We start from the raw sequence: 22,792 nt of genomic DNA, 5'->3' as shown, positions 1-22,792 counted from the left end.
ACAGGTGAACCCAGGTAGGTGCAGGTGGGCACAGGTGAGCACAGGTGAGCTCAGCGACACCGCAGGGACACCACAGATGAGCGCAGGTGGGCACAAGTGGAGTGCAGGTGGGCACAGTGACACCACAGGGACAGCACAGAGACACCACAGGTGGGGACAGGTGAGTCCAAGGGAGCAGAGGGACGTCACAGGGACACCGCAAGTGAGCACAGGGACACCACAGGTGGGGCACAGGTGGAGTACAGTGTGGCACAGGGACACCACAGGTACACCACAGGTGGGGACAGGTGAGTACAGGTGGCACAGAGACACCACAGGTGGGGGTCAGGTGAGTACAGGTGGGCACAGGGGACACCACAGGTGGGCACAGGTGAGTGCAGGTGGGCACAGGGACACCACAGGTGAACCCAGGTAGGTGCAGGTGGGCACAGGTGAGCACAGGTGAGCTCAGCGACACCGCAGGGACACCACAGATGAGCGCAGGTGGGCACAAGTGAGTGCAGGTGGGCACAGGGGACACCACAGGGACAGCACAGAGACACCACAGGTGAGCACAGGTGAGTCCAAGGGAGCAGAGGGACGTCACAGGGACACCGCAAGTGAGCACAGGGACACCACAGGTGGGGACAGGTGAGTACAGGTGGGCACAGAGACACCACAGGTGAGCACAGGTGGGCACAGGAACACAAAGTGAGCGCAGGGGACACCACAGGTGGGGACAGGTGAGCACAGGTGGGCACAGGGACACCACAGGGACACCACAGGTGGGGACAGGTGAGCACAGGTGGGCACAGGGACACCACAGGGACACCACAGGTGGGGACAGGTGAGTACAGGGTGGGCACAGAGACACCACAGGTGAGCACAGGTGGGCACAGGGACACAAGTGAGCTCAGTGACACCACAGGTGGGGACAGGTGAGCATAGGGTGGGTACAGGTGAGCTCAGTGACACCACAGGGACACCGCAGGTGGGCACAGGTGAGGACTGGGACACCCACAGGGACCTCACAGGGACACCACAGGTGGGGACAGGTGAGTGCAGGTGGGCACAGGTGAGCACAGGGACACCACAGGTGGGGACAGGTGAGTGCAGGGTGGGCACAGGTGAGCTCAGTGACACCACAGGTGGGGACAGGTGAGTGCAGGTGGGCACAGGTGAGCACAGGGACACCACAGGTGGGGGACAGGTGAGTGCAGGTGGGCACAGGTGAGCTCAGTGACACCACAGGTGGGGGACAGGGTGAGTGCAGGTGGGCACAGGTGAGCTCAGTGACACCACAGGTGGGCACAGGGCCACCACAGGGCCACCACAGGTGGGCACAGGTGAGCACAGGTGCGCTCAGTGACACCACAGGGGACACCACAGAGGTCACCGTGGGGCCCCCCCACGTCACCTGAGCCCCACAGGTCACCCCCAGCCCCACAGCTCCCCCCCTCACCCTGCAGGCTGGGGTTCAGCGTCACCCTCTTGAGCACCTTCTTCTTGTGGTCGTTGAGGGATGCCGTCGATTTTCCGCATGGGGGGGCAGGTACAGCTCATCTGGGGGGGGCACCGAGGGGGTCAGGGGGGGGGGCTGGGGCGGATTTTTGGGGGGGTCCCCGGGGTGTGGGGGGGGGGGGGGGGGGGGGGGGGCTCACCGTTGGTGTCCCTCCAGGGGCCTGGATCATGTCAGGGTCCAGGGGCGGTGCTGACCAGCATCTCCACGTAGCTCCGGTACATTTCCTTCATGGCCCCGCGTGTTCAGCACCCGCCCCGGCGGGGGCCCGCTCTGCCGGACACGGCCCCTTTAAGGGGAGGGGCGCACCGGACACGCCCCACACCCCGAAAAGGGGGGGGGAAACCCCGCCCCACAACTCTGAGACACGCCCCCTGTTATAAAGGAGTGCTGGCCCTTTAAGGGAAGACACACCCCACCTCGCAAAAAACCTCCGCCCACAAGTCAGAGACACACCCCTGCTATAAAGGAGTGCTGGCCCTTTAAGGGAAGACCACGCCCACCCACCGAAAAGGGGAGAAAAAACTCCACCCACAAGTTGGAGACACGCCCCTGTTACAAAGGAGTGTGGGCCCCTTTAAGGGGAGGAGCACAAGGACACGCCCACCTCCCAAAAAGGAGGGAGGAAAAACCCCACCCACAAGTTTGAAGACACACCCCCATTATAAAGGAGCGCTGGCCCTTTAAGGGAAGACACGCCCACCTCCCAAAAAAGGGGGAAAACCCCCGCCCACAAGTCAGAGACACACCCCCCATTATAAAGGGAGTGTGGGCTCTTTAGGAGCCACGCCCCTTTAAGGGAGCCACGCCCCTTTGAGAGTCACACCCTTTTAAGGGAATGCTGGCCCTTTAAGGGGAGGGGCACAGGGACACGCCCACCCCCAAAAAAGGGAAAAACCACCCCGCCCCACAAGTTGGAGACACGCCCCTGTTCTAAAGGAGCGCTGGCCCTTTAAGGGGAGACCCCGAAATTTGGGGTCCCCCTCCCTCCCAAGTCCGTGTCCCCCCTCCCCAAATTTTGGGGGTCTCCCCCCACTGTTTCTCATCCTCCTCGCTCGGGGTGTCCCCCTCCCCAAATTTCGGGGTCCCCCCATTGTTCTCACCCTCCTCGCTCTGGGGATGCCCCCTCCCCAATCTGTGTCCCCCTCCCCAATTTGGGGTCCCCCCCCGTTCCTCACCCTCCTCGCTGGGGGGGTCCCCCTCCCCAATTTGGGGGTCCCAATCCCGTGCCCCCCCTCCCCAGTTTGGGCTCCCCCCTCTCAAATGTGCTGTCCCCCTCCCCAGTCCATGTCCCCCTCCCCAATTTGGGGGTCCCAAACCCGTGCCCCCCTCCCCAAATTTGGGGTCCCCCCTCATTCTCACCCTCCCTCACTCTGGGGGTCCCCCTCCCCCAATTCCGTGTCCCCCCTCCCCAATTCGGGGGTCCCAATTCCGTGTCCCCCTCCCCAATTCGGGGTCCCCCTCCCCAATTCTGTGTCCCCCTCCCCAATTCCGTGTCCCCCCTCCCCAATTCGGGGTCCCCCTCCCCAGTTCTGTGTCCCCCTCCCCAATTCAGGGTCCCCCCCATTGTTCTCACCCTCCTCGCTGGGGGGGTCCCCTCCCCAATTCGGGGGTCCCAATTCCGTGCCCCCCTCCCCAATTCCATGCCCCCCTCCCCAGTTCAGGGTCCCCCCTCCCCAATTCCGGGTCCCCCTCCCCCAACTCCGTGCCCCCCCTCCCCCAATTCGGGGTCCCCCCCGTTGCTCACCCCTCCTCGCTCGGGGGGTCCCCGCTGGACTCCGACTCCGACGTCGTCGCCGCCTCCTTGAGCCACTTTTTCCTCTTTTTGGGGGGGGGCTCCGCCTTCACCTTGGGGGGCTTCGCTTTGGCCTTGGGGGGGGCCGGGGGGGGCCCGGGGGGGGCCCCGCGGGAGGGGCGGGGGGGGGAGGGGCGGCCTCGCTCCGGGGCTGTTTCTCGGCTTTTTGGGGTTTCTCCCGTTTTCGGGGCTTTCTCCGCTTTTTGGGGTTTGTCCGCGGGGTCGGGCTTGGGGGGGGGGAGGGGGGTTTGGGGGCGCTGGGCTTGGGGTGCGGCTGTCCTCCTGTGGGGGGGGGGGAGGGGAGGGGTTAGAGGGGGGTGTGGCCAGGTGTGCCCACAGGTGTGCCCCACAGGTGTGCCCAGGTAGCCATAGGTGTCCCTAAGTGTGCCCACGTGTGCCCCAGGTGTGCCCAGGTACCCACAGGTGTCCCTAAGTGTGCCCAGGTGTGCCCCAGGTGTGCCCAGGTACCCACAGGTGTCCCTAAGTGTGCCCAGGTGTGCCCCAGGTGTGCCCAGGTACCCACAGGTGTCCCTAAGTGTGCCCAGGTGTGCCCCAGGTGTGCCCAGGTACCCACAGGTGTCCCTAAGTGTGCCCAGTGTGCCCCAGGTGTGCCAGGTACCCACAGGTGTGCCCCAGGTGTGCCCAGGTACCCACAGGTGTCCCTAAGTGTGCCCAGGTGTGCCCCAGGTGTGCCCAGGTACCCACAGGTGTGCCCCAGGTGTGCCCAGGTACCCACAGGGTGTCCCCTAAGTGTGCCCAGGTGTGCCCCAGGTGTGCCCAGGTACCCACAGGTGTCCCTAAGGTGTGCCCAGGTGTGCCCCAGGTGTGCCCAGGTACCCACAGGTGTGCCCCCACAGGTGTGCCCAGGTAGCCACAGGTGTCCCTAAGTGTGCCCAGGTACCCATAAGGTGTCCCTAAGTGTGCCCACGTGTGCCCCCAGGTGTGCCCAGGTACCCATAGGTGTCCCTAAGTGTGCCCAGGTGTGCCCCAGGTGTGCCCAGGTACCCACAGGTGTGCCCCAGGTGTGCCCAGGTACCCACAGGTGTCCCTAAGTGTGCCCATGTGTGCCCCAGGTGTGCCCAGGTAGCCATAGGTGTGCCCCAGGTGTGCCCATGTGTGCCCCAGGTGTGCCCAGGTACCCACAGGTGTGCCCAAGTGTGCCCAGGTACCCACAGGTGTGCCCAGGTGTGCCGAGGTACCCACAGGTGTCCCTAAGTGTGCCCAGGTGTGCCCCAGGTGTGCCCAGGTACCCATAGGTGTGCCCAGGTGTGCCCACAGTTGTGCCCAGATAATTCCAGGTGTGCCCCAGGTGTGCCCAGGTAGCCATAGGTGTGCCCAGGTGTGCCCAGGTGCCCCTATGTGTGCCCAGGTGTGCCCCAGGTGTGCCTACAGGTGTGCCCAGGTGTGTGCCCAGGTGTGCCAGGTGTGTGCCCAGGTGTGCCAGGTGTGTCCCCAGGTGTGCCCAGGTGTATCCCAGTGCCCACCTGAGCACCAGCGGGCGGTGCCAGGGTTTCTGGGAGCACACCCTCACTATCCCCCATGTCCCCAGGTGTGCCCAGGTGTACCCAGGTGTGCCCAGGTGTATACCCAGGTGTGCCAGGTGTGCCCAGGTGTGTGCCCAGGTGTGCCCAGGTGTACCTGAGCGCCAGGGGGCGGTGCCAGGGTTTCCTGGAGCACACCCTCACGTAATCCTTCTTGTTGACGTTCTCCAGGAACTTGACGTAGAGCCGCTGGTACCTGTGCTTGGCATCCCCGAAATAGCCCAGGTACTGCGGGGGGCAGGGGGGCAAAAACGGGGGGTCAGGGGCACCCCAAAATCCTCAGCACCCCAAAATCCCCAAAAATCCCCCCCAAAAAAACCCCCCAAAACTTCACCAAAATTAACCAAAAATACACAAAAAAATCCCCCAAAATCCACCCCTAAACCACCCCCAGGTACCCACAGGTACGGCGGGGGGGAGGGGCAAAAATGGGGGTGAGGGGAACCCCAAAATCCCCTAAAATACCCCCAAAAATTTACCCCCAAAATTATCCAAAAAAAAAAAAAAAATCCCCCCAAATTAGCCAAAAATACCCCAAAATCCACCCCAAAACCACCTCAGGTACTGCGGGGGGAGGGGCAAAAACGGGGGTCAGGGGCACCCCAAAATAACCAAAAATACCCCCAAAAAATTACCCCAAAACGACACCAAAAATTACCCCCAAAATTTCCCGAAAAATCCCCCCAAAATTCCCCCAAAAACCCCCAAAATCCACCCCAAAACCATCCCAGGTACCCCCAGGTACTGTGGGGGAGGGGCACAAACGGGGGGTCAGGGGCACCCCAAAATCCCCCCAAAAAAATTTACCCCAAAAATCCCCCCCAAAATTACCCCAAAACACCAAAATTCCAAAAAACTTACCCCAAAAATCCCCCAGAAATTCCCAGAAATCCCAAAAAGTTACCCCCAAAATTACTCCATAAAATTACCCCAAAATCCAAAAATCTCGGAAAAATCACCCAAAAATACCCCAAAAAATTACCCCAAAACATTACCCCAAAAAAAATTACCCCCAAATCCTCAGAAATACCCCAAAAATTACCCCCAAAAATCCTCTCAAAATTACCCCAAAATCCACCCCAAAACCATCCCAGGGTCCCCAAATTTGGGTTTTGGTGCTTGGGGTCCCCAAAATAGCCCAGGGACTGCGGGGGGAGGGGCAAAAATGGGGGGTCAGGGGCACCCCCAAAAATCCCCAAAAAATTCCCCAAAATCCTCCAAAATTACCCCCCAAAATCCCAAACAAAAATCCCCCAAAAATCCCTACCAGAATTACCCCCAAAATCCCCCCAAAAATCATCCCAAAAAATCCCAAAAATAAAAAAACATCCCCAAAATTACCCCAAAATGCCCCAAAATCCACCCCAAAACCATCCCTGGAACCCCAAAATCCCCTCAGAGACCCCAAAATTCCCCCCAAAATTCCCCCAGGGACCCCAAAATTCCCCCAGGGACCCCAAAATTCCCATTTTTGGGTCAGGATTCAACATTTTGGGGTTTTTGGGAGGGGTCTCCCCAGCTCCCTCAAGTTCAGGGGGGTCCCCCCAGTTTTTGGGGGTTTTTTTGGGGTCCCCCCATTTTTAGGGCACCCCAAAATTCAGAGAAAGCTCCCAAATCCCCCATTTTGAGGGAAAAGTTAAAGTTTTTTAGGGGAAAATCTCAGATTTAGTGCCACATCCCAGGTTTGCGGCGAGGTTTTCACCTCAGGGTTATCCTCCCGATTTTTGGGGTACTTTTTGGGGTCCCTCCATTTTTGGGGCACCCCAAAATTTCAGAGGAAGCTCCAAATCTCCCCAATTTTAAGGGAATCTTGGGATTTTTTGGGGGGGGAAAATCTCAGATTTTAGTGCCACACTCCAGGTTTGGGCGGGATTTTTCACCTCGAGGTTATCCCAGAGATTTGGGGTTTTTTTTTTGGGGGCGTCCCCGATGTTTTTTGGGGGTGCCCCCGATATTTCGGGGGCGTTTTTTGGGGCGGCGCTCACGTTGCTGGTGGCGCAGAACTGGCGCTGCCCGTCCTTGATCTCGGGGGTGAATTTCTGCAGCAGCGCCTTCTGCACCCTCCAGATGGGCGGCGGCTCCCGGCCCGTCTGCAGCGCCAGCTGGGGGGGAGATTTGGGGGGTCAGGACCCCAAAATTCACCCCAAATTCACCCCAAATCCACCCCAAATCCACCCTAAATCACCCAGGTTCATCAAGAGTCACAGGAACCCCCAAAAAGCCACAGAAAACCCCCAAAATCCCCCCAAAAGCGGCGGCTCCCGGCCCGTCTGCAGCGCCAGCTGGGGGGGGATTTGGGGGGGTCAGGACCCCAAAATTCCACCCCAAATTCACCCCAAATCACCCCGAAATCCATCCAGACCCATTCAGGGTCACAGGAACCCCCAAAATCCCCCGAAATTCCCTCAAAAATTCACCCCAATTTACCCCAAATCCACCCCAAACCCATCCAGACCCATTCAGAGCCATTCAGGGTCACAGGACCCCCAAAATCCCCCCCAAAATCCCCCAAAAATTCACTCCAAATTCACCCCAAATTCACCCCAAATCCACCCAAATCACCCAGGTTCATCAAGAGTCACAGAACCCCAAAAAGCCACAGAAAACCCCCAAAATTCCCCAAAAGCGGCGGCTCCCGGCCCGTCTGCAGCGCCAGCTGGGGGGGAGATTTAGGGGGTCAGGACCCCCAAAATTCACCCCAAATTCACCCCAAATCCACCCTAAATCCGTCCAGACCCATTCAGGGTCACAGGAACCCCAAAATCCCCCCAAAATCCCCCAAAAATTCACCCCAAATTACCCCAAATCCACCCCAAACCCATCCAGAACCCATTCAGAGCCATTCCAGGGTCACAGAACCCCAAAATCCCCCCAAAAATTCACCCCAAAATTCACCCCAAATCCACCCCAAACCCGTCCAGACCCATTCAGAGCCATCCAGGGTCACAGGAACCCCAAAATCCCCCCCCAAAATCCCCCAAAAATTCACCACCAAATTTACCCCAAATCCATCCAGACCCATTCAGAGCCAAAGAAACCCCAAAAAGCCACAGAAAATCCCCAAAATCTCCCAAAAATCCCCCAAAAGCGGCGGCTCCCGGCCCGTCTGCAGCGCCAGCTGGGGGGGAGATTTGGGGGGTCAGAACCCCAAAATTCACCCCAAATTCACCCCAAATTCAGCCCAAATTCACCCAGAGCCACCCAGAGCCATTCAGGGTCACAGGAACCCCCAAATCCCCCAAAAATTCACCCCAAAATTGACCCCAAATTTACCCCAAATCCACCCTAAATCCATCCAGACCCATTCAGGGTCACAGGAACCCCAAAATCCCCCGAAATTCCCTCAAAAATTCACCCCAAATTTACCCCAAATCCACGCCAAATTCATCCAGACCCATTCAGAGCCATTCAGGGTCACAGGAACCCCAAAATCCCCCCAAAATCCCCCAAAATTCACCCCAAATTTACCCCAAATCCATCCAGACCCATTCAGAGCCAAGAAAACCCCAAAAAGCCACAGAAAATCCCCAAAAATCCTCCCAAAAATCCCCCCAAAAGCGGCGGCTCCCCGGCCCGTCTGCAGCGCCAGCTGGGGGGGGGGATTTGGGGGGTCAGGACCCCAAAATTCACCCCCAAATTCACCCCAGAGCCATCCAGAGCCATTCAGGGTCACAGGATGCCCCAAATCCCCCAAAAATTCACCCCAAAATTCACCCCAAATTTACCCCAAATCCACCCCAAACCCATCCAGACCCATTCAGAGCCATCCAGGGTCACAGGAACCCCAAAATCCCCCAAAAATTCACCCCCAAAATTCACCCCAAATTTACCCCAAATCCATCCCAAACCCGTCCAGACCCATTCAGAGCCATCCAGGGTCACAGGAACCCCAAAATCCCCCAAAAATCCCCCAAAAATGGCAGATCCTGGCCCGTCTGCAGCGCCAGCTGGGGGGGAGATTTGGGGGGTCAGGACCCCAAAATTCACCCCCAAATTCACCCCAAATCCACCCGAAATCACCCAGGTTCATCAGAGTCACAGGAACCCCAAAAAGCCACAGAAAACCCCCCAAATCTCCCAAAAATCCCCCAAAAGCGGCGGCTCCGGCCCGTCTGCAGCGCCAGCTGGGGGGGAATTGGGGGTCAGGACCCCAAAATTCACCCCAAATTCACCCAGAGCCATCCAGAGCCATTCAGGGTCACAGGATGCCCCAAATCCCCCAAAAATTCACCCCCAAAATTCACCCCCAAATTTACCCCAAATCCACCCCAACCCCATCCAGACCCATTCAGAGCCATCCAGGGTCACAGGAACCCCAAAATCCCCCCAAAAATTCACCCCAAAATTCACCCCAAATTTACCCCAAATCCACCCTAAATCCATCCAGACCCATTCAGGGTCACAGGAACCCCAAAATCCCCCGAAATTCCCTCAAAAATTCACCCCAAATTTACCCCAAATCCACCCCAAATTCATCCAGACCCATTCAGAGCCATCCAGGGTCACAGGAACCCCAAAATCCCCCCAAAAATCCCCCAAAAATTCACCCCAAATTTACCCCAGATCCATCCAGACCCATTCAGAGCCAAAGAAACCCCAAAAAGCCACAGAAAATCCCCAAAATCTCCCAAAAATCCCCCAAAAGCGGCGGCTCCCCGGCCCGTCTGCAGCGCCAGCTGGGGGGTGGGGATTTGGGGGGTCAGGACCCCAAAATTCACCCAAATTCACCCCCAAATTCCATCCAGAGCCATTCAGGGTCACAGGATGCCCCAAATCCCCCAAAAATTCACCCCAAAATTCACCCCAAATCCACCCCAAATCCACCCCAAACCCATCCAGACCCATTCAGAGCCATCCAGGGTCACAGGAACCCCAAAATCCCCCCAAAATTCCCCAAAAATGGCAGATCCTGGCCCGTCTGCAGCGCCAGCTTGGGGGGATTTGGGGGTCAGAACCCCAAAAATTCACCCCAAATTTACCCCAAATCCATCCAGACCCATTCAGAGCCATCCAGGGTCACAGGAACCCCAAAATCCCCCAAAATTCACCCCAAAATTCACCCCCAAATTTACCCCAAATCCATCCAGACCCATTCAGAGCCAAAGAAATCCCAAAAAGCCACAGAAAATCCCCAAAATCTCCCAAAAATCCCCCAAAAGCGGCGGCTCCCGGCCCGTCTGCAGCGCCAGCTGGGGGGGGGGATTTGGGGGTCAGAACCCCAAAATTCACCCCAAATTCACCCAGAGCCATCCAGAGCCATTCAGGGTCACAGGATGCCCCAAATCCCCCGAAATTCCCTCAAAAATTCACCCCAAATTCACCCCAAATTCACCCCAAATTCACCCAGAGCCACCCAGAGCCATTCAGGGTCACAGGAACCCCCAAATCCCCCAAATTCTGCCCCAAATCTCCTTCCTCCAGACCACCCCCAAACCCAAGACCCCCCAAATTCCCCCAGTTCAACCCCAGTTAAACACCAGTTCAGTCCCAGTTCAATCCCAGTTCAACTCCAGTTCAATCCCAGTCCAATCCCAGTTCAATCCCCACTCATCCCAGTTCAATCCCAGTTCAACCCCAGCTCAATCCCAGTTCGACTCCAGTTCAATCCAGTTCAATCCCAGTTCAACTCCAGTTCAACCCCAGTTAAACACCAGTTCAATCCCAGTTCAGCACCAGTTCAGTCCCAGTTAAACACCAGCTCAATTCCAGTTCAACTCCAGTTCAATCCCAGTTCAATCCCAGTTCAACCCCAGCTCAATCCCAGTTCAATCCCAGTTCAATCCCAGTTCAACCCCAGCTCAATCCCAGTTCAATCCCAGTTCAATCCCAATTCAATCCCAGTTCAATCCCAGTTCAACTCCAGTTCAATCCCAGTCCAATCCCAGTTCAATCCCAGTTCAACTCCAGTTCAATCCCAGTTAAACACCAGTTCAACTCCAGTTCAATCCCAGTTCAATCCCAGTTCAACTCCAGTTCAATCCCAGTTCAATCCCAGTTCAGTCCCAGTTCAACCCCCAGTTCAATCCCAGTTCAATCCCAGTTCAACCCCCAGCTCAATCCCAGTTTAAACACCAGCTCAAATCCCAGTTCAATCCCAGCTCAATCCCAGTTCAGCACCAGTTCAACCCCAGCTCAATCCCAGTTAAACACCAGCTCAATCCCAGTTCAATCCCAGTTAAACACCAGCTCAATCCCAGTTCAATCCCAGTTCAATCCCAGTTCAACTCCAGTTCAATCCCAGTTCAATCCCAGCTCAATCCCAGTTCAATCCCAGTTCAATCCCAGCTCAATCCCAGTTCAGCACCAGTTCAACCCCAGCTCAATCCCAGTTAAACACCAGTTCAATCCCAGTTCAGCACCAGTTCAGTCCCAGTTCAACCCCAGCTCAATCCCAGTTCAACTCCAGTTCAATCCCAGTTCAATCCCAGTTCAGTCCCAGCTCAATCCCAGTTCAACTCCAGCTCAATCCCAGTTCGACTCCAGTTCAATCCCAGTCCAATCCCAGTTCAACCCCAGTTCAGTCCCAGTTCAACCCCAGCTCAATCCCAGTTAAACACCAGTTCAATCCCAGTTCAGCACCAGTTCAGTCCCAGTTAACACCAGCTCAATTCCAGTCCAATCCAGTACAACCCCAGCTCAATCCCAGCTCAACCCCAGTTCAACCCCAGTTCAGTCCCAGCTCAATCCCAGTTAAACACCAGCTCAATTCCAGTCCAATCCCAGTCCAATCCCAGTTCAATCCCAGTTGAACACCAGCTCCTTGAGTGGAGTCTCTCCCAGTCCATCCCAGTGCCTCCCAGTCCATCCCAGTGCCCTCAAAGTCTCTCCCAGTGCCTCCCAGTCCCCCTTCCTCAGTGTCACATCCTGATGTCCAGTGACTCCCAGTCTCCTCCACTCCCCTCCCAGTCCATCCCAGTCCTCCCAGTTTATTCCAGTGCCCTCCCAGTCCATCCCAGTGTCCTCAAAGTCTCTCCCAGTGCCTCCCAGTGCCTCTCCACATCTCTCCCGGTGCCTCCCACTCCCCTCGCTTTGCCTCCCAGTCCCTCCCAGTTTATCCCAGTCCATCCCAGTGCCCTCAAAGTCTCTCCCAGTGCGCTCCACATCTCTCCCAGTGCCTCCCAGTCCATTTCTCAGTGCCACGGCCTCACTCCCAGTGCCCTGAAGTCCTTCCCAGTGCCCCCACCCACTCCCCTCTCTTCACCTCCCAGTCCATCCCAGTTTATCCCAGTGCCCTCCCAGTATATCCCAGTCCCTCCCAGTCCCATCCCAGTTCATCCCAGTCCCATCCCAGTTCATCCCAGTCCCCTCCCAGTTTATCCCAGTCCATCCCAGTGCCCTCAAAGTCTCCCCCAGTTTATCCCAGTGCTCTCCACATCTCTCCCAGTGCCTCCCACTCCCCCTCGCTTTGCCTCCCAGTCCCTCGCAGTTTATCCCAGTGCCCTTCCAGTATATCCCAGTCCCTCCCAGTTTATCCCAGTGCCCTCCCAGTATATCCCAGTCCCTCCCAGTCCCCATCCCAGTCCCTCCCAGTCCCATCCCAGTCCCTCCCAGTTCACTCCCAGTTTATCCCAGTCCCACCTTGAGCGCGGGGATGTCCTCCACGCGCACCACGAACTCGTCCCTCTCCCTGAAGATGCCCTCCCCGCCGCTCTCCTCCTCGTCACTGCTGTCCCCAGTGCTCCAGTGCCATTCCAGTCCATCCCAGTCCCTCCCAGTCCCTCCCAGTTCACTCCCAGTTTATCCCAGTCCCATCCCAGTCGGTCCCAGTCCCACCTTGAGCGCGGGGATGTCCTCCACCCTGACCATGAACTCGTCCCTCTCCCTGAAGATGCCCTCTGCCCGCTCTGCTCCTCGTCACTGCTGTCCCAGTGCTCCCAGTCCATCCCAGTCTAATCCCAGTCCCTCCCAGTCCCTCCCAGTTCACTCCCAGTTCACTCCCAGTTTATCCCAGTCCCCTCCAGTTTATCCCAGTCCCTCCCAGTTTATCCTAGTTTATCCCAGTCCATCCCAGTGTCCTCAAAGTCTCTCCCAGTGCCTCCCAGTACTCTCCACATCTCTCCCAGTGGCCTCCCAGTCCATTTCTCAGTGCCATGTCCTCACTCCAGGTGCCTCCCACTCCCCTCGCCTTTGCCTCCCAGTCCCTCCAGTTCACTCCCAGTTTATCCCAGTCCCTCCCAGTTCACTCCCAGTGCCTCCCAGTCCCTCCCAGTCCCTCCCAGTTTATTCCCGGTCCCACCTTGAGCGCGGGATGTCCTCCACGCGCACCACGAACTCGTCCCTCTCCCTGAAGATGCCCTCTGCCCGCTCTGCTCCTCGTCACTGCTGTCCCCAGTGCTCCCAGTGCTCCCAGTGCCCTCCCAGTCCCTCCCAGTTCACTCCCAGTCCCTCCAGTCCCTCCCAGTTTATCCCAGTCCCACCTTGAGCGCGGGGATGTCCTCCACGCGCACCACGAACTCGTCCCTCTCCCTGAAGATGCCCTCTGCCCGCTCTGCTCCTCGTCACTGCTGTCCCCAGTGCTCCCAGTTCACTCCCAGTATATCCCAGTTTATCCCAGTCCCTCCCAGTTTATCCCAGTCCCACCTTGAGCGCGGGGATGTCCTCCACGCGCACCACGAACTTCGTCCCTCTCCCTGAAGATGCCCTCCCCGCCGCTCTCCTCCTCGTCGCTGGTGTCCCCCAGTGCTCCCAGTGCCTCCCAGTCCCTCCCAGTTCACTCCCAGTTTATCCCAGTCCCCTCCCAGTCTATCCCAGTCCCACCTTGAGCGCGGGGATGTCCTCCACGCGCACCACGAACTCGTCCCTCTCCCTGAAGATGCCCTCTGCCCCGCTCTGCTCCTCGTCGCTGGTGTCCCCAGTGCTCCCAGTGCCATTCCAGTCCATCCAGTCCCTCCCAGTTTATCCCAGTTTATCCCAGTCCATCCAGTGTCCTCAAGTCTCTGCCAGTGCCTCCCAGTACTCTCCACATCTCTCCCAGTGGCCTCCCAGTCCATTTCTCAGTGCCACGGCCTCACTCCAGGTGCCTCCCACTCCCCTCGCTTTGCCTCCCAGTTTATCCCAGTTTATCCCAGTTTATCCCAGTCCCATCCCAGTCGGTCCCAGTCCCACCTTGAGCGCGGGGATGTCCTCCACGCGCACCACGAACTCGTCCCTCTCCCTGAAGATGCCCTCTGCCCGCTCTGCTCCTCGTCACTGCTGTCCCCAGTGCTCCCAGTGCCATTCCAGTCCCATCCCAGTCCCTCCCAGTTTATTCCCAGTCCCTCCCAGTCCCCTCCCAGTTTATCCCAGTCCATCCCAGTTTATCCATCCCAGTGCCTCCCAGTCCCTCCCAGTCTATCCCAGTCCCTCCCAGTTCACCTCCCAGTTTATCCCAGTCCCATCCCAGTTTATCCCGGTCCCACCTTGAGCGCGGGGATGTCCTCCACGCGCACCACGAACTCGTCCCTCTCCCTGAAGATGCCCTCTGCCCGCTCTGCTCCTCGTCACTGCTGTCCCCAGTGCTCCCAGTGCCCTCCCAGTCTATCCCAGTCCCTCCCAGTTTATCCCAGTTTATCCCAGTCCCTCCCAGTCTATCCCGGTCCCACCTTGAGCGCGGGGATGTCCTCCACGCGCACCACGAACTCGTCCCTCTCCCTGAAGATGCCCTCCCCGCCGCTCTCCTCCTCGTCGCTGGTGTCCCCGCAGACGGCGGCCGTGCCCTGCTTCTGCGCCAGGTGCAGGGGCGCGCTCGGGGGGCTCGGGGCGGCTCCGGGGACCCCCCCCGGGGGGCTCGGGGACCCCGCGGGGGGCGGGGGCGGCGCTGGGGGGAGGGGTGGGGAGCGGGAGGGGGGGGAGGGGCTGGGGGGCTCGGGCTGGGGGGGGCTTCCGGGGGGGGCGGGGGGGAGGGGGAGGGGAAGGGGGGGGGATCCTCCGGCGGGGGGGCGGCTGCGAAAGAGAAACGAAACAGAGTTAGACGGGTCCTGGAAGGGTAACGGGGACCCCTGGAAGGTCCTGGAAGGGTCACGGGGATCCGTGACAGGTCCTGGAAGGTCGCCGTGAAACCCCTGGAAGGTCCTGGAATGTCCTCGTGAACACCTGGAAGGTCCTGGCAGGTCATAATGCACCCCTGGCAGGTCCTGGAAGGGCCCCGTGAACACCTGGAAGGTCCTGAAAGGTCTCTAAGAACCCATGGAAGGTCCTCATAAACACCTGAAAGGTCCTGGAAGGTCACCGTGAACCCACGGCATGTCCCTATGAACCCTGGCAGGTCCTGGCAGGTCCCTATGAACACGTGGAAGGTCACCATGAACCCCTGGTAGGTCCTGATGAAGCCCTGGCAGGTCCTGGAAGCTCCCTATGAAACCCTGGAAGGTCCCTACGAACACATGGCAGGTCCTGGCAGGTCTCTATGAACCCCTGGAAGGTCCTCATGATCCCATGGAAGGTCCTGGCAGGTCCCTATGCAACCCTGGCAGGTCCTGGAAGGTCACCATGAAACCCTGGAAGGTCCCTATGGACACATGGCAGGTCCTGGAAGGTTCCTGGCAATTCCTAAAATGCCCCCATGAACCCGTGAAAGGTCCTGGCAGGTCCGTATGTAACCCTGGAAGGTCCCCATGAGCCCCTGGCAGGTCCTGGCAGGTCCGTATGTAACCCTGGAAGGTTCCCATGAACCCGTGAAAGGTCCTGGCAGGTCCCTATGTAACCCTGGAAGGTCTCTATGAGCCCCTGGCAGGTCCTGGCAGGTCCGTATGTAACCCTGGAAGGTCCCCATGAGCCCCTGGCAGGTCCTGGCAGGTCCCTGTGTGGGTCCCCGGGGCTGGGGGGGCTCCGGGGGGGGCGGGGGGAGGGGGGGGGGGGGGGCGGCTGCGAAAGAGAAATAAAATAAAAATTAGGAAGGTCCTGGAAGGGTAATGGCGACTCCTGGAAGGTCCTGGAAGGGTCATGGAGATCCATGACAGGTCCTGGAAGGGTCCTGGGTACTCCAGCAGGTCCTGGAAGGGTCCTAGGAAGCCTTGGATCATTCTCATCAACCCCTGGAAGGTCCCTTTGAATCCCTGGCAGGTCCTGGAAGGTGTCCATGAACCCATGGCAGGTCCTGGCAGGTCGCTATGAACCACTGGAAGGTCACCACGAACCCCTGGCAGGTCCTGGCAGGTCCCTATGTGCTCCTGGAAGCTCCCCATGAACACCTGGCAGGTCCTGAAAGGTCTCTATGAACCAATGGAAGGTCCTGGAAGATCCCTATAAAGCCTTGGAAGGTCACCATGAACCCCTGGAAGGTCCTAGAAGATCACCACGCACCCATGAAAGGTCCTGAAAGGTCACCGTGAACACCTGGAAGGTCACCATGAACCCCTGGCAGGTCCTGGAAGGTCACCATGAACCCAAGGCAGGTGCCCATGAATCCATGGCAGGTCCTGGAAGGTCCCTACGAAGCACTGGAAGGTCCCCACGATCCCATGAAAGGTCCTGGCAGGTCCCTATGTAACCCTGGAAGGTCCTGGAAGGTCGCTAAGAACCCATGGAATGTCCTCATCAACACCTGGCAGGTCCTGGAAGGTCCCTACGAAGCCCTGGAAGGTCCTCATGAATCAATGGCAGGTCCTGGAAGGTCACCATGAACCCCTGGCAGGTCCTGGAAGGTCACCATGAACCCAAGGCAGGTGCCCATGAACCCATGGCAGGTCCTGGAAGGTCCCTGTGTAACCCTGGAAGGTCTCTATGAACCCCTGGCAGGTCCTGGAAGGTCACCATGAACCCAAGGCAGGTGCCCATGAACCCCTGGCAGGTCCTGGCAGGTCTCTATGAAGCTCTGGAAGGTCCTGGCAGGTGCCTATGAAGCTCTGGAAGGTCACCATGAACCCCTGGCAGGTCCTGGCAGGTCTCTATGAACCCCTGGCAGGTCCTGGCAGGTGCCTATGAAGCTCTGGAAGGTCACCATGAACCCCTGGCAGGTCCTGGCAGGTCTCTATGAACCCCTGGCAGGTCCTGGCAGGTGCCTATGAAGCTCTGGAAGGTCACCATGAAGCCATGGCAGGTCCTGGAAGGTTCCTATGAAGCCCTGGAGGCCCTCTATGGGTCCTGGAAGGTGTCTAGGAATCCCTGGAAGGTCCTGGAAGGTACCTACATGTCCCTGGCAGGTCCTGGAAGGTCCCTATGAACTCCTGGCAGGTCCTGGAAGGTCCCTATGAACTCCTGGCAGGTCCTGGAAGGTGCATATGAACTCCTGGAGGGTCCTGGAAGGTCTCTATGGATCCTAGAAGGTTCCTATGAGCCCCTGGCAGGTCCTGGCAGGTGCATATAAACCCCAGGCAGCTCTCTATGGGTCCTGGAAGCTCCGCATGAACCCCTCGAAGGTCCTGGCAGCTGCATCTGAACCCCTGAAGGTTCCAAGGGGGTCCTGGTTCATCCTGGAAGATCTCTAGGAACCCTTAGAAGGTCCTGGCAGGTGCATAGGAACCACTGACAGGTCCTGGAAGGTCTCTGTGAACACCTGGATGCTCTCTATGGGTCCTGGAAGGTTCCTGTGAACCCCTGGCAGGTCCTGGAAGGTCCCTATGAATGCATGGAAGGTCTCTCTGGACCCCTGGGTGCTCTCTATGGGTCCTGGAAGCTCTCTATGGGTCCTGGCAGGTGCACAGAAACCCCTGGATGGTCCTGGCAGGTGCATATGAACCCCTGGCAGGTCCTGGAAGGTCTCTATGGAACCCTGGATGCTCTCCACAGATCCTGGAAGGTTCCCACGAACCCCTGGAAGGCGCTGGCAGGTCCTGGCAGGTGCATATAAGCCCCTGGAAGGTCTCTACAAGCCCCTGGCAGGTCCTGGCAGCTCCATAGTAACCCCTGACAGCACCCTACGAGCTCCTGACAGGTCCTGGAAGGTTCCTATCAACACCTAAATGCTCTCTGTGGGTTCTGGAAGCTCCGTATCCATGCCTGGAAGGTCCTGGCAGGTGCGTATGAACTCCTGGAGGCTCTCTACAAGCCCCTGGAAGGTCCTGGAAGGTTTCTATGAACCCCTGGATGGTCTTGGGAGTTCTCTATGAACCCCTGGGGACCCCCTCTACGGGTCCTGGAAGGTCCCTATGAGTCCCTGGCAGGTCCTGGCAGGTGCATACAAACCCCTGGGAGCTCTCTACAAGCCCCTGGAAGGTCCTGAAAGGTCTCTATGGGACCCCTGGATGCTCTCTACGGGTCCCTGGAAGGTTCCTATGAACTCCTGGAAGGTCCTGACAGGTGCATAGGAACCACTGACAGGTCCTGGAAGGTCCCTATGAATGCATGGAAGGTCCCCTATGAACCCCTGGATGCTCTCTATGGGTCCTGGAAGGTCTCTACAAGCCCCTAGAAGGTCCTGGAAGGTCCCTATGAACCCCTGGATGTTCTCTATGGGTCCTGGAAGCTTCCTATGAGCTCCTGGCAGGTCCTGCAAGGTCCCTATGAACCCCTGGACGCTCTCTATGGGTCCTGGAAAGCTTCCTATGAGCTCCTGGCAGGTCCTGGAAGGTCCCTATGAACCCCTGGACGCTCTCTACGGGTCCTGGAAGCTTCCTATGAGCTCCTGGCAGGTCCTGGAAGGTCCCTATGAACCCCTGGACGCTCTCTACGGGTCCTGGAAGCTTCCTAGGAGCTCCTGGGCAGGTCCTGCAAGGGTCCCTATGAACCCCTGGATGTTCTCCTACGGGGTCCTGGAAGCTTCCTATGAGCCCCTGGCAGGTCCTGCAAGGTCCCTATGAACCCCTGGATGTTCTCTTACGGGTCCTGGAAGCTTCCTATGAGCCCCTGGCAGGTCCTGGCAGGTCCCTATGAACCCCTGGACGCTCTCTACGGGTCCTGGAAGCTCCGTATGAACCCCTAGAAGGTCCTGGCAGGTCCCTATGAACTCCTGGACGCTCTCTACGGGTCCTGGAAGCTCCGTATGAACCCCTAGAAGGTCCTGGCAGGTCCCTATGAACCCCTGGACGGTCTTGGGAGCTCTCTATGAACCCCTGGCAGGTCCTGGCAGGTACATAGTGCTCTCACCTCGCGCCTCGGGCGGCTCCCTGCGCTCCGGGGCCTCATCCAGCGCCGAGAGGGCGGAGCTGATGCTCTGCTGCAGGTCCTGGCAGCTCCCTGGATGCCCTCTATCACCCTCCCCCCAGGTCCTGGAAGCTCCATATGAGCCCCTGGATGCTCTCTATAGGTCCTGGCAGGTGCACATGAACTCCTGGATGGTTCTGGAAGGTCCCCATGGACCCCTGGGTGCTCTCTATGGGTCCTGGAAGCTCCGTATGAACCCCTGGAAGGTCCTGGAAGGTCTCTATAAACCCCTGACAGGTCCTGGCAGGTACATATGAACTACTGGAAGGTCTCTATGGGTCCTGGCAGGTGCATATGAACCCCTGGCAGGTCCTGGCAGGTCTCACCTTGTGTCTCAGGTGTTCCCTGCGCTCCGGGGGCTCGTCCAGGGCGGAGATGGCGGAGCTGATGCTCTGCTGCAGGTCCTGGCAGCTCCCTGTGCTCTCTATGAGCCCCTGGACACTGTCTATCACCCTCTCCCAGGTCCTGGCAGGTCTCTATGAACCCCTGGATGCTCTCTATGGGTCCTGGCAGGTACACAGTGCTCTCACCTTGCGCCTCGGGCGGCTCCCTGCGCTCCGGGGGCTCGTCCAGGGCGGAGATGGCGGAGCTGATGCTCTGCTGCAGGTCCTGGCAGCTCCCTATCAGCCCCTGGATGCTCCCTATGCTCTCTATGACCCAGCCCCAGGTCCTGGCAGGTACATAGTGCTCTCACCTTGTGTCTCAGGTGTTCCCTGCGCTCCGGGGGCTCGTCCAGGGCGGAGATGGCGGAGCTGATGCTCTGCTGCAGGTCCTGGCAGCTCCCTATGAGCCCCTGGATGCTCCCTATGCTCTCTATGACCCAGCCCCAGGTCCTGGCAGGTACACAGCGCTCTCACCTTGCTCCCTGCGCTCCGGGGGCTCGTCCAGGGCGGAGATGGCGGAGCTGATGCTCTTCTGCAGGTCCTGGTTCTTGCTGACCGAGTCCTCCTCGTCGCTGGAGAACGAGGGCAGCGTCTCCAGGTTCCTCTTGAGCTCCTCGTCCAGGCGCTTGCAGGGCGAGGGGCACCCGCCCATCACCAGCCCCTCGCCGCCCTCGGCCGCCTCCAGGGACCCCCCCAGGGGGAAGCCCTGGGCCTTGGGGGGCGGCTTGGAGGGGCTGGGGGGCAGCGGGGGGCGCGGGCGGGGGGCGCTTGCCGGCCTTGAGGAAGTCCAGGAAGGAGGCCATGAAGCCCGAGCGCACCTCGGGCTGCTTCTCCTCCGCCTCGCGCAGCCGCTGCTTCAGCCGGCTCTGGGGGGGCTCCTGGGCGGGGGGGGGCTCGGGGACCCCCGGGAACGGCGGGGGAGGGGCGGCGGAGCCGGGGGGGGCGGGGGGAGGGGCGGGCTCGGGTTTGGAGACGGCCAGCTTGATCTGTGGGGAGAGAGAAGAGGGGGGATACTGGTTATACTGGTTTGTACTGGGAGACGCATTGAGCCATCTATGAACCCCCATGGACACCCCCAGTTTGATCTGTGGGGAGAGAAAAGAGGGGGATACTGGTTATACTGGTTTGTACTGGTTATACTGGGATGCATTGATACAACCATGGACACCCCCAGTTTGATCTGTGGGGAGAGAAAAGAGGGGGGATACTGGTTATACTGGTTTGTACTGGGAGACACATTGATACAGGCATCGGCACCCCCAGACACCCCCAGTTTGATCTGCGGGGAGAGAAAACGGGGATACTGGTTATACTGGTTTGTACTGGGAGACACATTGATACAGGCATCGGCACCCCCAGACACCCCCAGTTTGATCTGTGGGGAGAGAAAAGAGGGGGATACTGGTTATACTGGTTTGTACTGGGAGACACATTGATACAGGCATCGGCACCCCCAGACACCCCCAGTTTGATCTGTGGGGAGAGAAAAGAGGGGGATACTGGTTATACTGGTTTGTACTGGGAGACGCATTGATACAGGCATCGGCACCCCCAGACACCCCCAGTTTGATCTGTGGGGAGAGAAAACGGGGGTACACTGGTTATACTGGTTTGTACTGGGAGACGCATTGATACAGGCATCGGCACCCCCAGACACCCCCAGTTCGATCTGTGGGGAGAGAAAAGAGGGGGGATACTGGTTATACTGGTTTGTACTGGGAGACACATTGAGCCATCTATGAACCCCCATGGACACCCCCAGTTTGATCTGTGGGGAGAGAAAAGAGGGGGGATACTGGTTATACTGGTTTGTACTGGGAGACGCATTGATACAGGCATCGGCACCCCCAGACACCCCCAGTTTGATCTGTGGGGAGAGAAAAGAGGGGGATACTGGTTATACTGGTTTGTACTGGGAGACACATTGATACAGGCATCGGCACCCCCAGACACCCCCAGTTTGATCTGTGGGGAGAAAAGAGGGGGGATACTGGTTATACTGGTTTGTACTGGGAGACGCATTGATACAGGCATCGGCACCCCCAGACACCCCCAGTTTGATCTGTGGGGAGAGAAAAGAGGGGGATACTGGTTATACTGGTTTGTACTGGGAGACGCATTGATACAGGCATCGGCACCCCCAGACACCCCCAGTTTGATCTGTGGGGAGAGAAAAGAGGGGGATACTGGTTATACTGGTTTGTACTGGGATACTCTGATCCAGCCCTGATCTACCCCAGAGACCCCCAGTCTGATGTATGGGGAGAGAAAAGGGGAGATACTGGTTATACTGGTTTGTACTGGGAGACACATTGAGCCACCTATGACCCCTAACAGACACCCCCAGTTCGATCTGTGGGGACAGAAAGGGGAGTACTGGTTATACTGGTTTGTACTGGGAGACACATTGATACAGGCATCGGCACCCCCAGATATCCCCAGTTTGATCTGTGGGGGTTACTGGGTTATACTGGTTTGTACTGGGAGACACACTGAGCCACCTATGAACCCCCATGGACACCCCCAGTTTGATCTGCGGGGAGAGAAAGGGGATATACTGGTTATACTGGTTTGTACTGGTTATACTGGGATGCATTGATACAACCATGACACCCCCCAGTTTGATCTGTGGGGAGAAAAGAGGGGTATACTGGTTATACTGGTTTGTACTGGGAGACACATTGATACAGGCATCGGCACCCCCAGACACCCCCAGTTCGATCTGTGGGGAGAGAAAAGAGGGGGATACTGGTTATACTGGTTTGTACTGGGAGACACATTGATACAGGCATCGGCACCCCCAGACACCCCCAGTTTGATCTGTGGGGAGAAAAGGGGGTAACTGGTTATACTGGTTATACTGGGAGACACATTGAGCCATCCCTGACCATCCCCAGTTTGATCTGTACGGGTTACTGGGTTATACTGGTTTGTACTGGGATGCATTGATACATCCCTGACCACCCCCAGCTTGATCTGGGGGGAGAGAAATGGGATACTGGTTTGTACTGGTTGGTACTGGGAGACATTGACTCCCCCCACAGACACCCCCAGTTTGATCTTGGGAGGTTACTGGTCATACTGGTTTGTACTGGGAGACATTGATCCAGCCATCAGCACCCCCAGTTTGATCTGGAGGGGTTACTGGTTTGTACTGGGACACCCTGACCCCCCCACAGACACACCCAGTTTGATCTGGGGGGGTCACTGGTTTGTACTGGTTTGTACTGGTTTGTACTGGGACACCCTGACCCATCCATGGACACACCCAGTTTGATCTGGGGGGGTCACTGGTTTGTACTGGTTTGTACTGGTTTATACTGGGATACCCTGACCCCTCCATGGACACACCCACTTCGATTTGAGGGGGGGGAACCCCAAATTTGGGGCATTTTGGACCATTCCGAGCACACCAAACCCCCCAAAACACCCCCCAAAATCCTGAATTTTGGACCATTCCGAGCACACCAAACCTCCCAAACCCAAATTTGGGGCATTTTAGGGCCATTCCAAGCAC

At 58.2% G+C, this 22,792-nt stretch overlaps 1 protein-coding gene across 1 annotated transcript in view; it reads right to left on the bottom strand.

Moving 5' to 3' along the window:
• Positions 1-1,441: 1,441 nt before the first annotated feature.
• The window catches only part of PRR12 (proline rich 12), a gene marked incomplete at its 3' end in the record, with an annotated part of 37,469 nt that continues 16,118 nt past the window's right edge, over positions 1,442-22,792 (bottom strand). The window contains 13 exon segments of the mRNA XM_054295414.1: positions 1,442-1,499; positions 1,501-1,542; positions 1,641-1,682; positions 1,684-1,734; positions 1,736-1,769; positions 3,246-3,367; positions 3,485-3,575; positions 4,932-5,062; positions 6,820-6,936; positions 14,416-14,652; positions 14,655-14,755; positions 19,744-19,849; positions 20,052-20,261. Coding sequence (XP_054151389.1) covers positions 1,442-1,499; positions 1,501-1,542; positions 1,641-1,682; positions 1,684-1,734; positions 1,736-1,769; positions 3,246-3,367; positions 3,485-3,575; positions 4,932-5,062; positions 6,820-6,936; positions 14,416-14,652; positions 14,655-14,755; positions 19,744-19,849; positions 20,052-20,261 — 1,342 coding nt within the window.

This window comes from Melozone crissalis, unplaced genomic scaffold, assembly GCF_028551555.1.
Source record: "Melozone crissalis strain CALT ecotype California unplaced genomic scaffold, PUWL_Pcris_2 ptg000712l_1, whole genome shotgun sequence".
NCBI lineage: Eukaryota > Metazoa > Chordata > Aves > Passeriformes > Passerellidae > Melozone > Melozone crissalis.
Note: the sequence above shows the minus strand (reverse complement) of the source record. Positions and strands in the feature narration are given on the sequence as shown.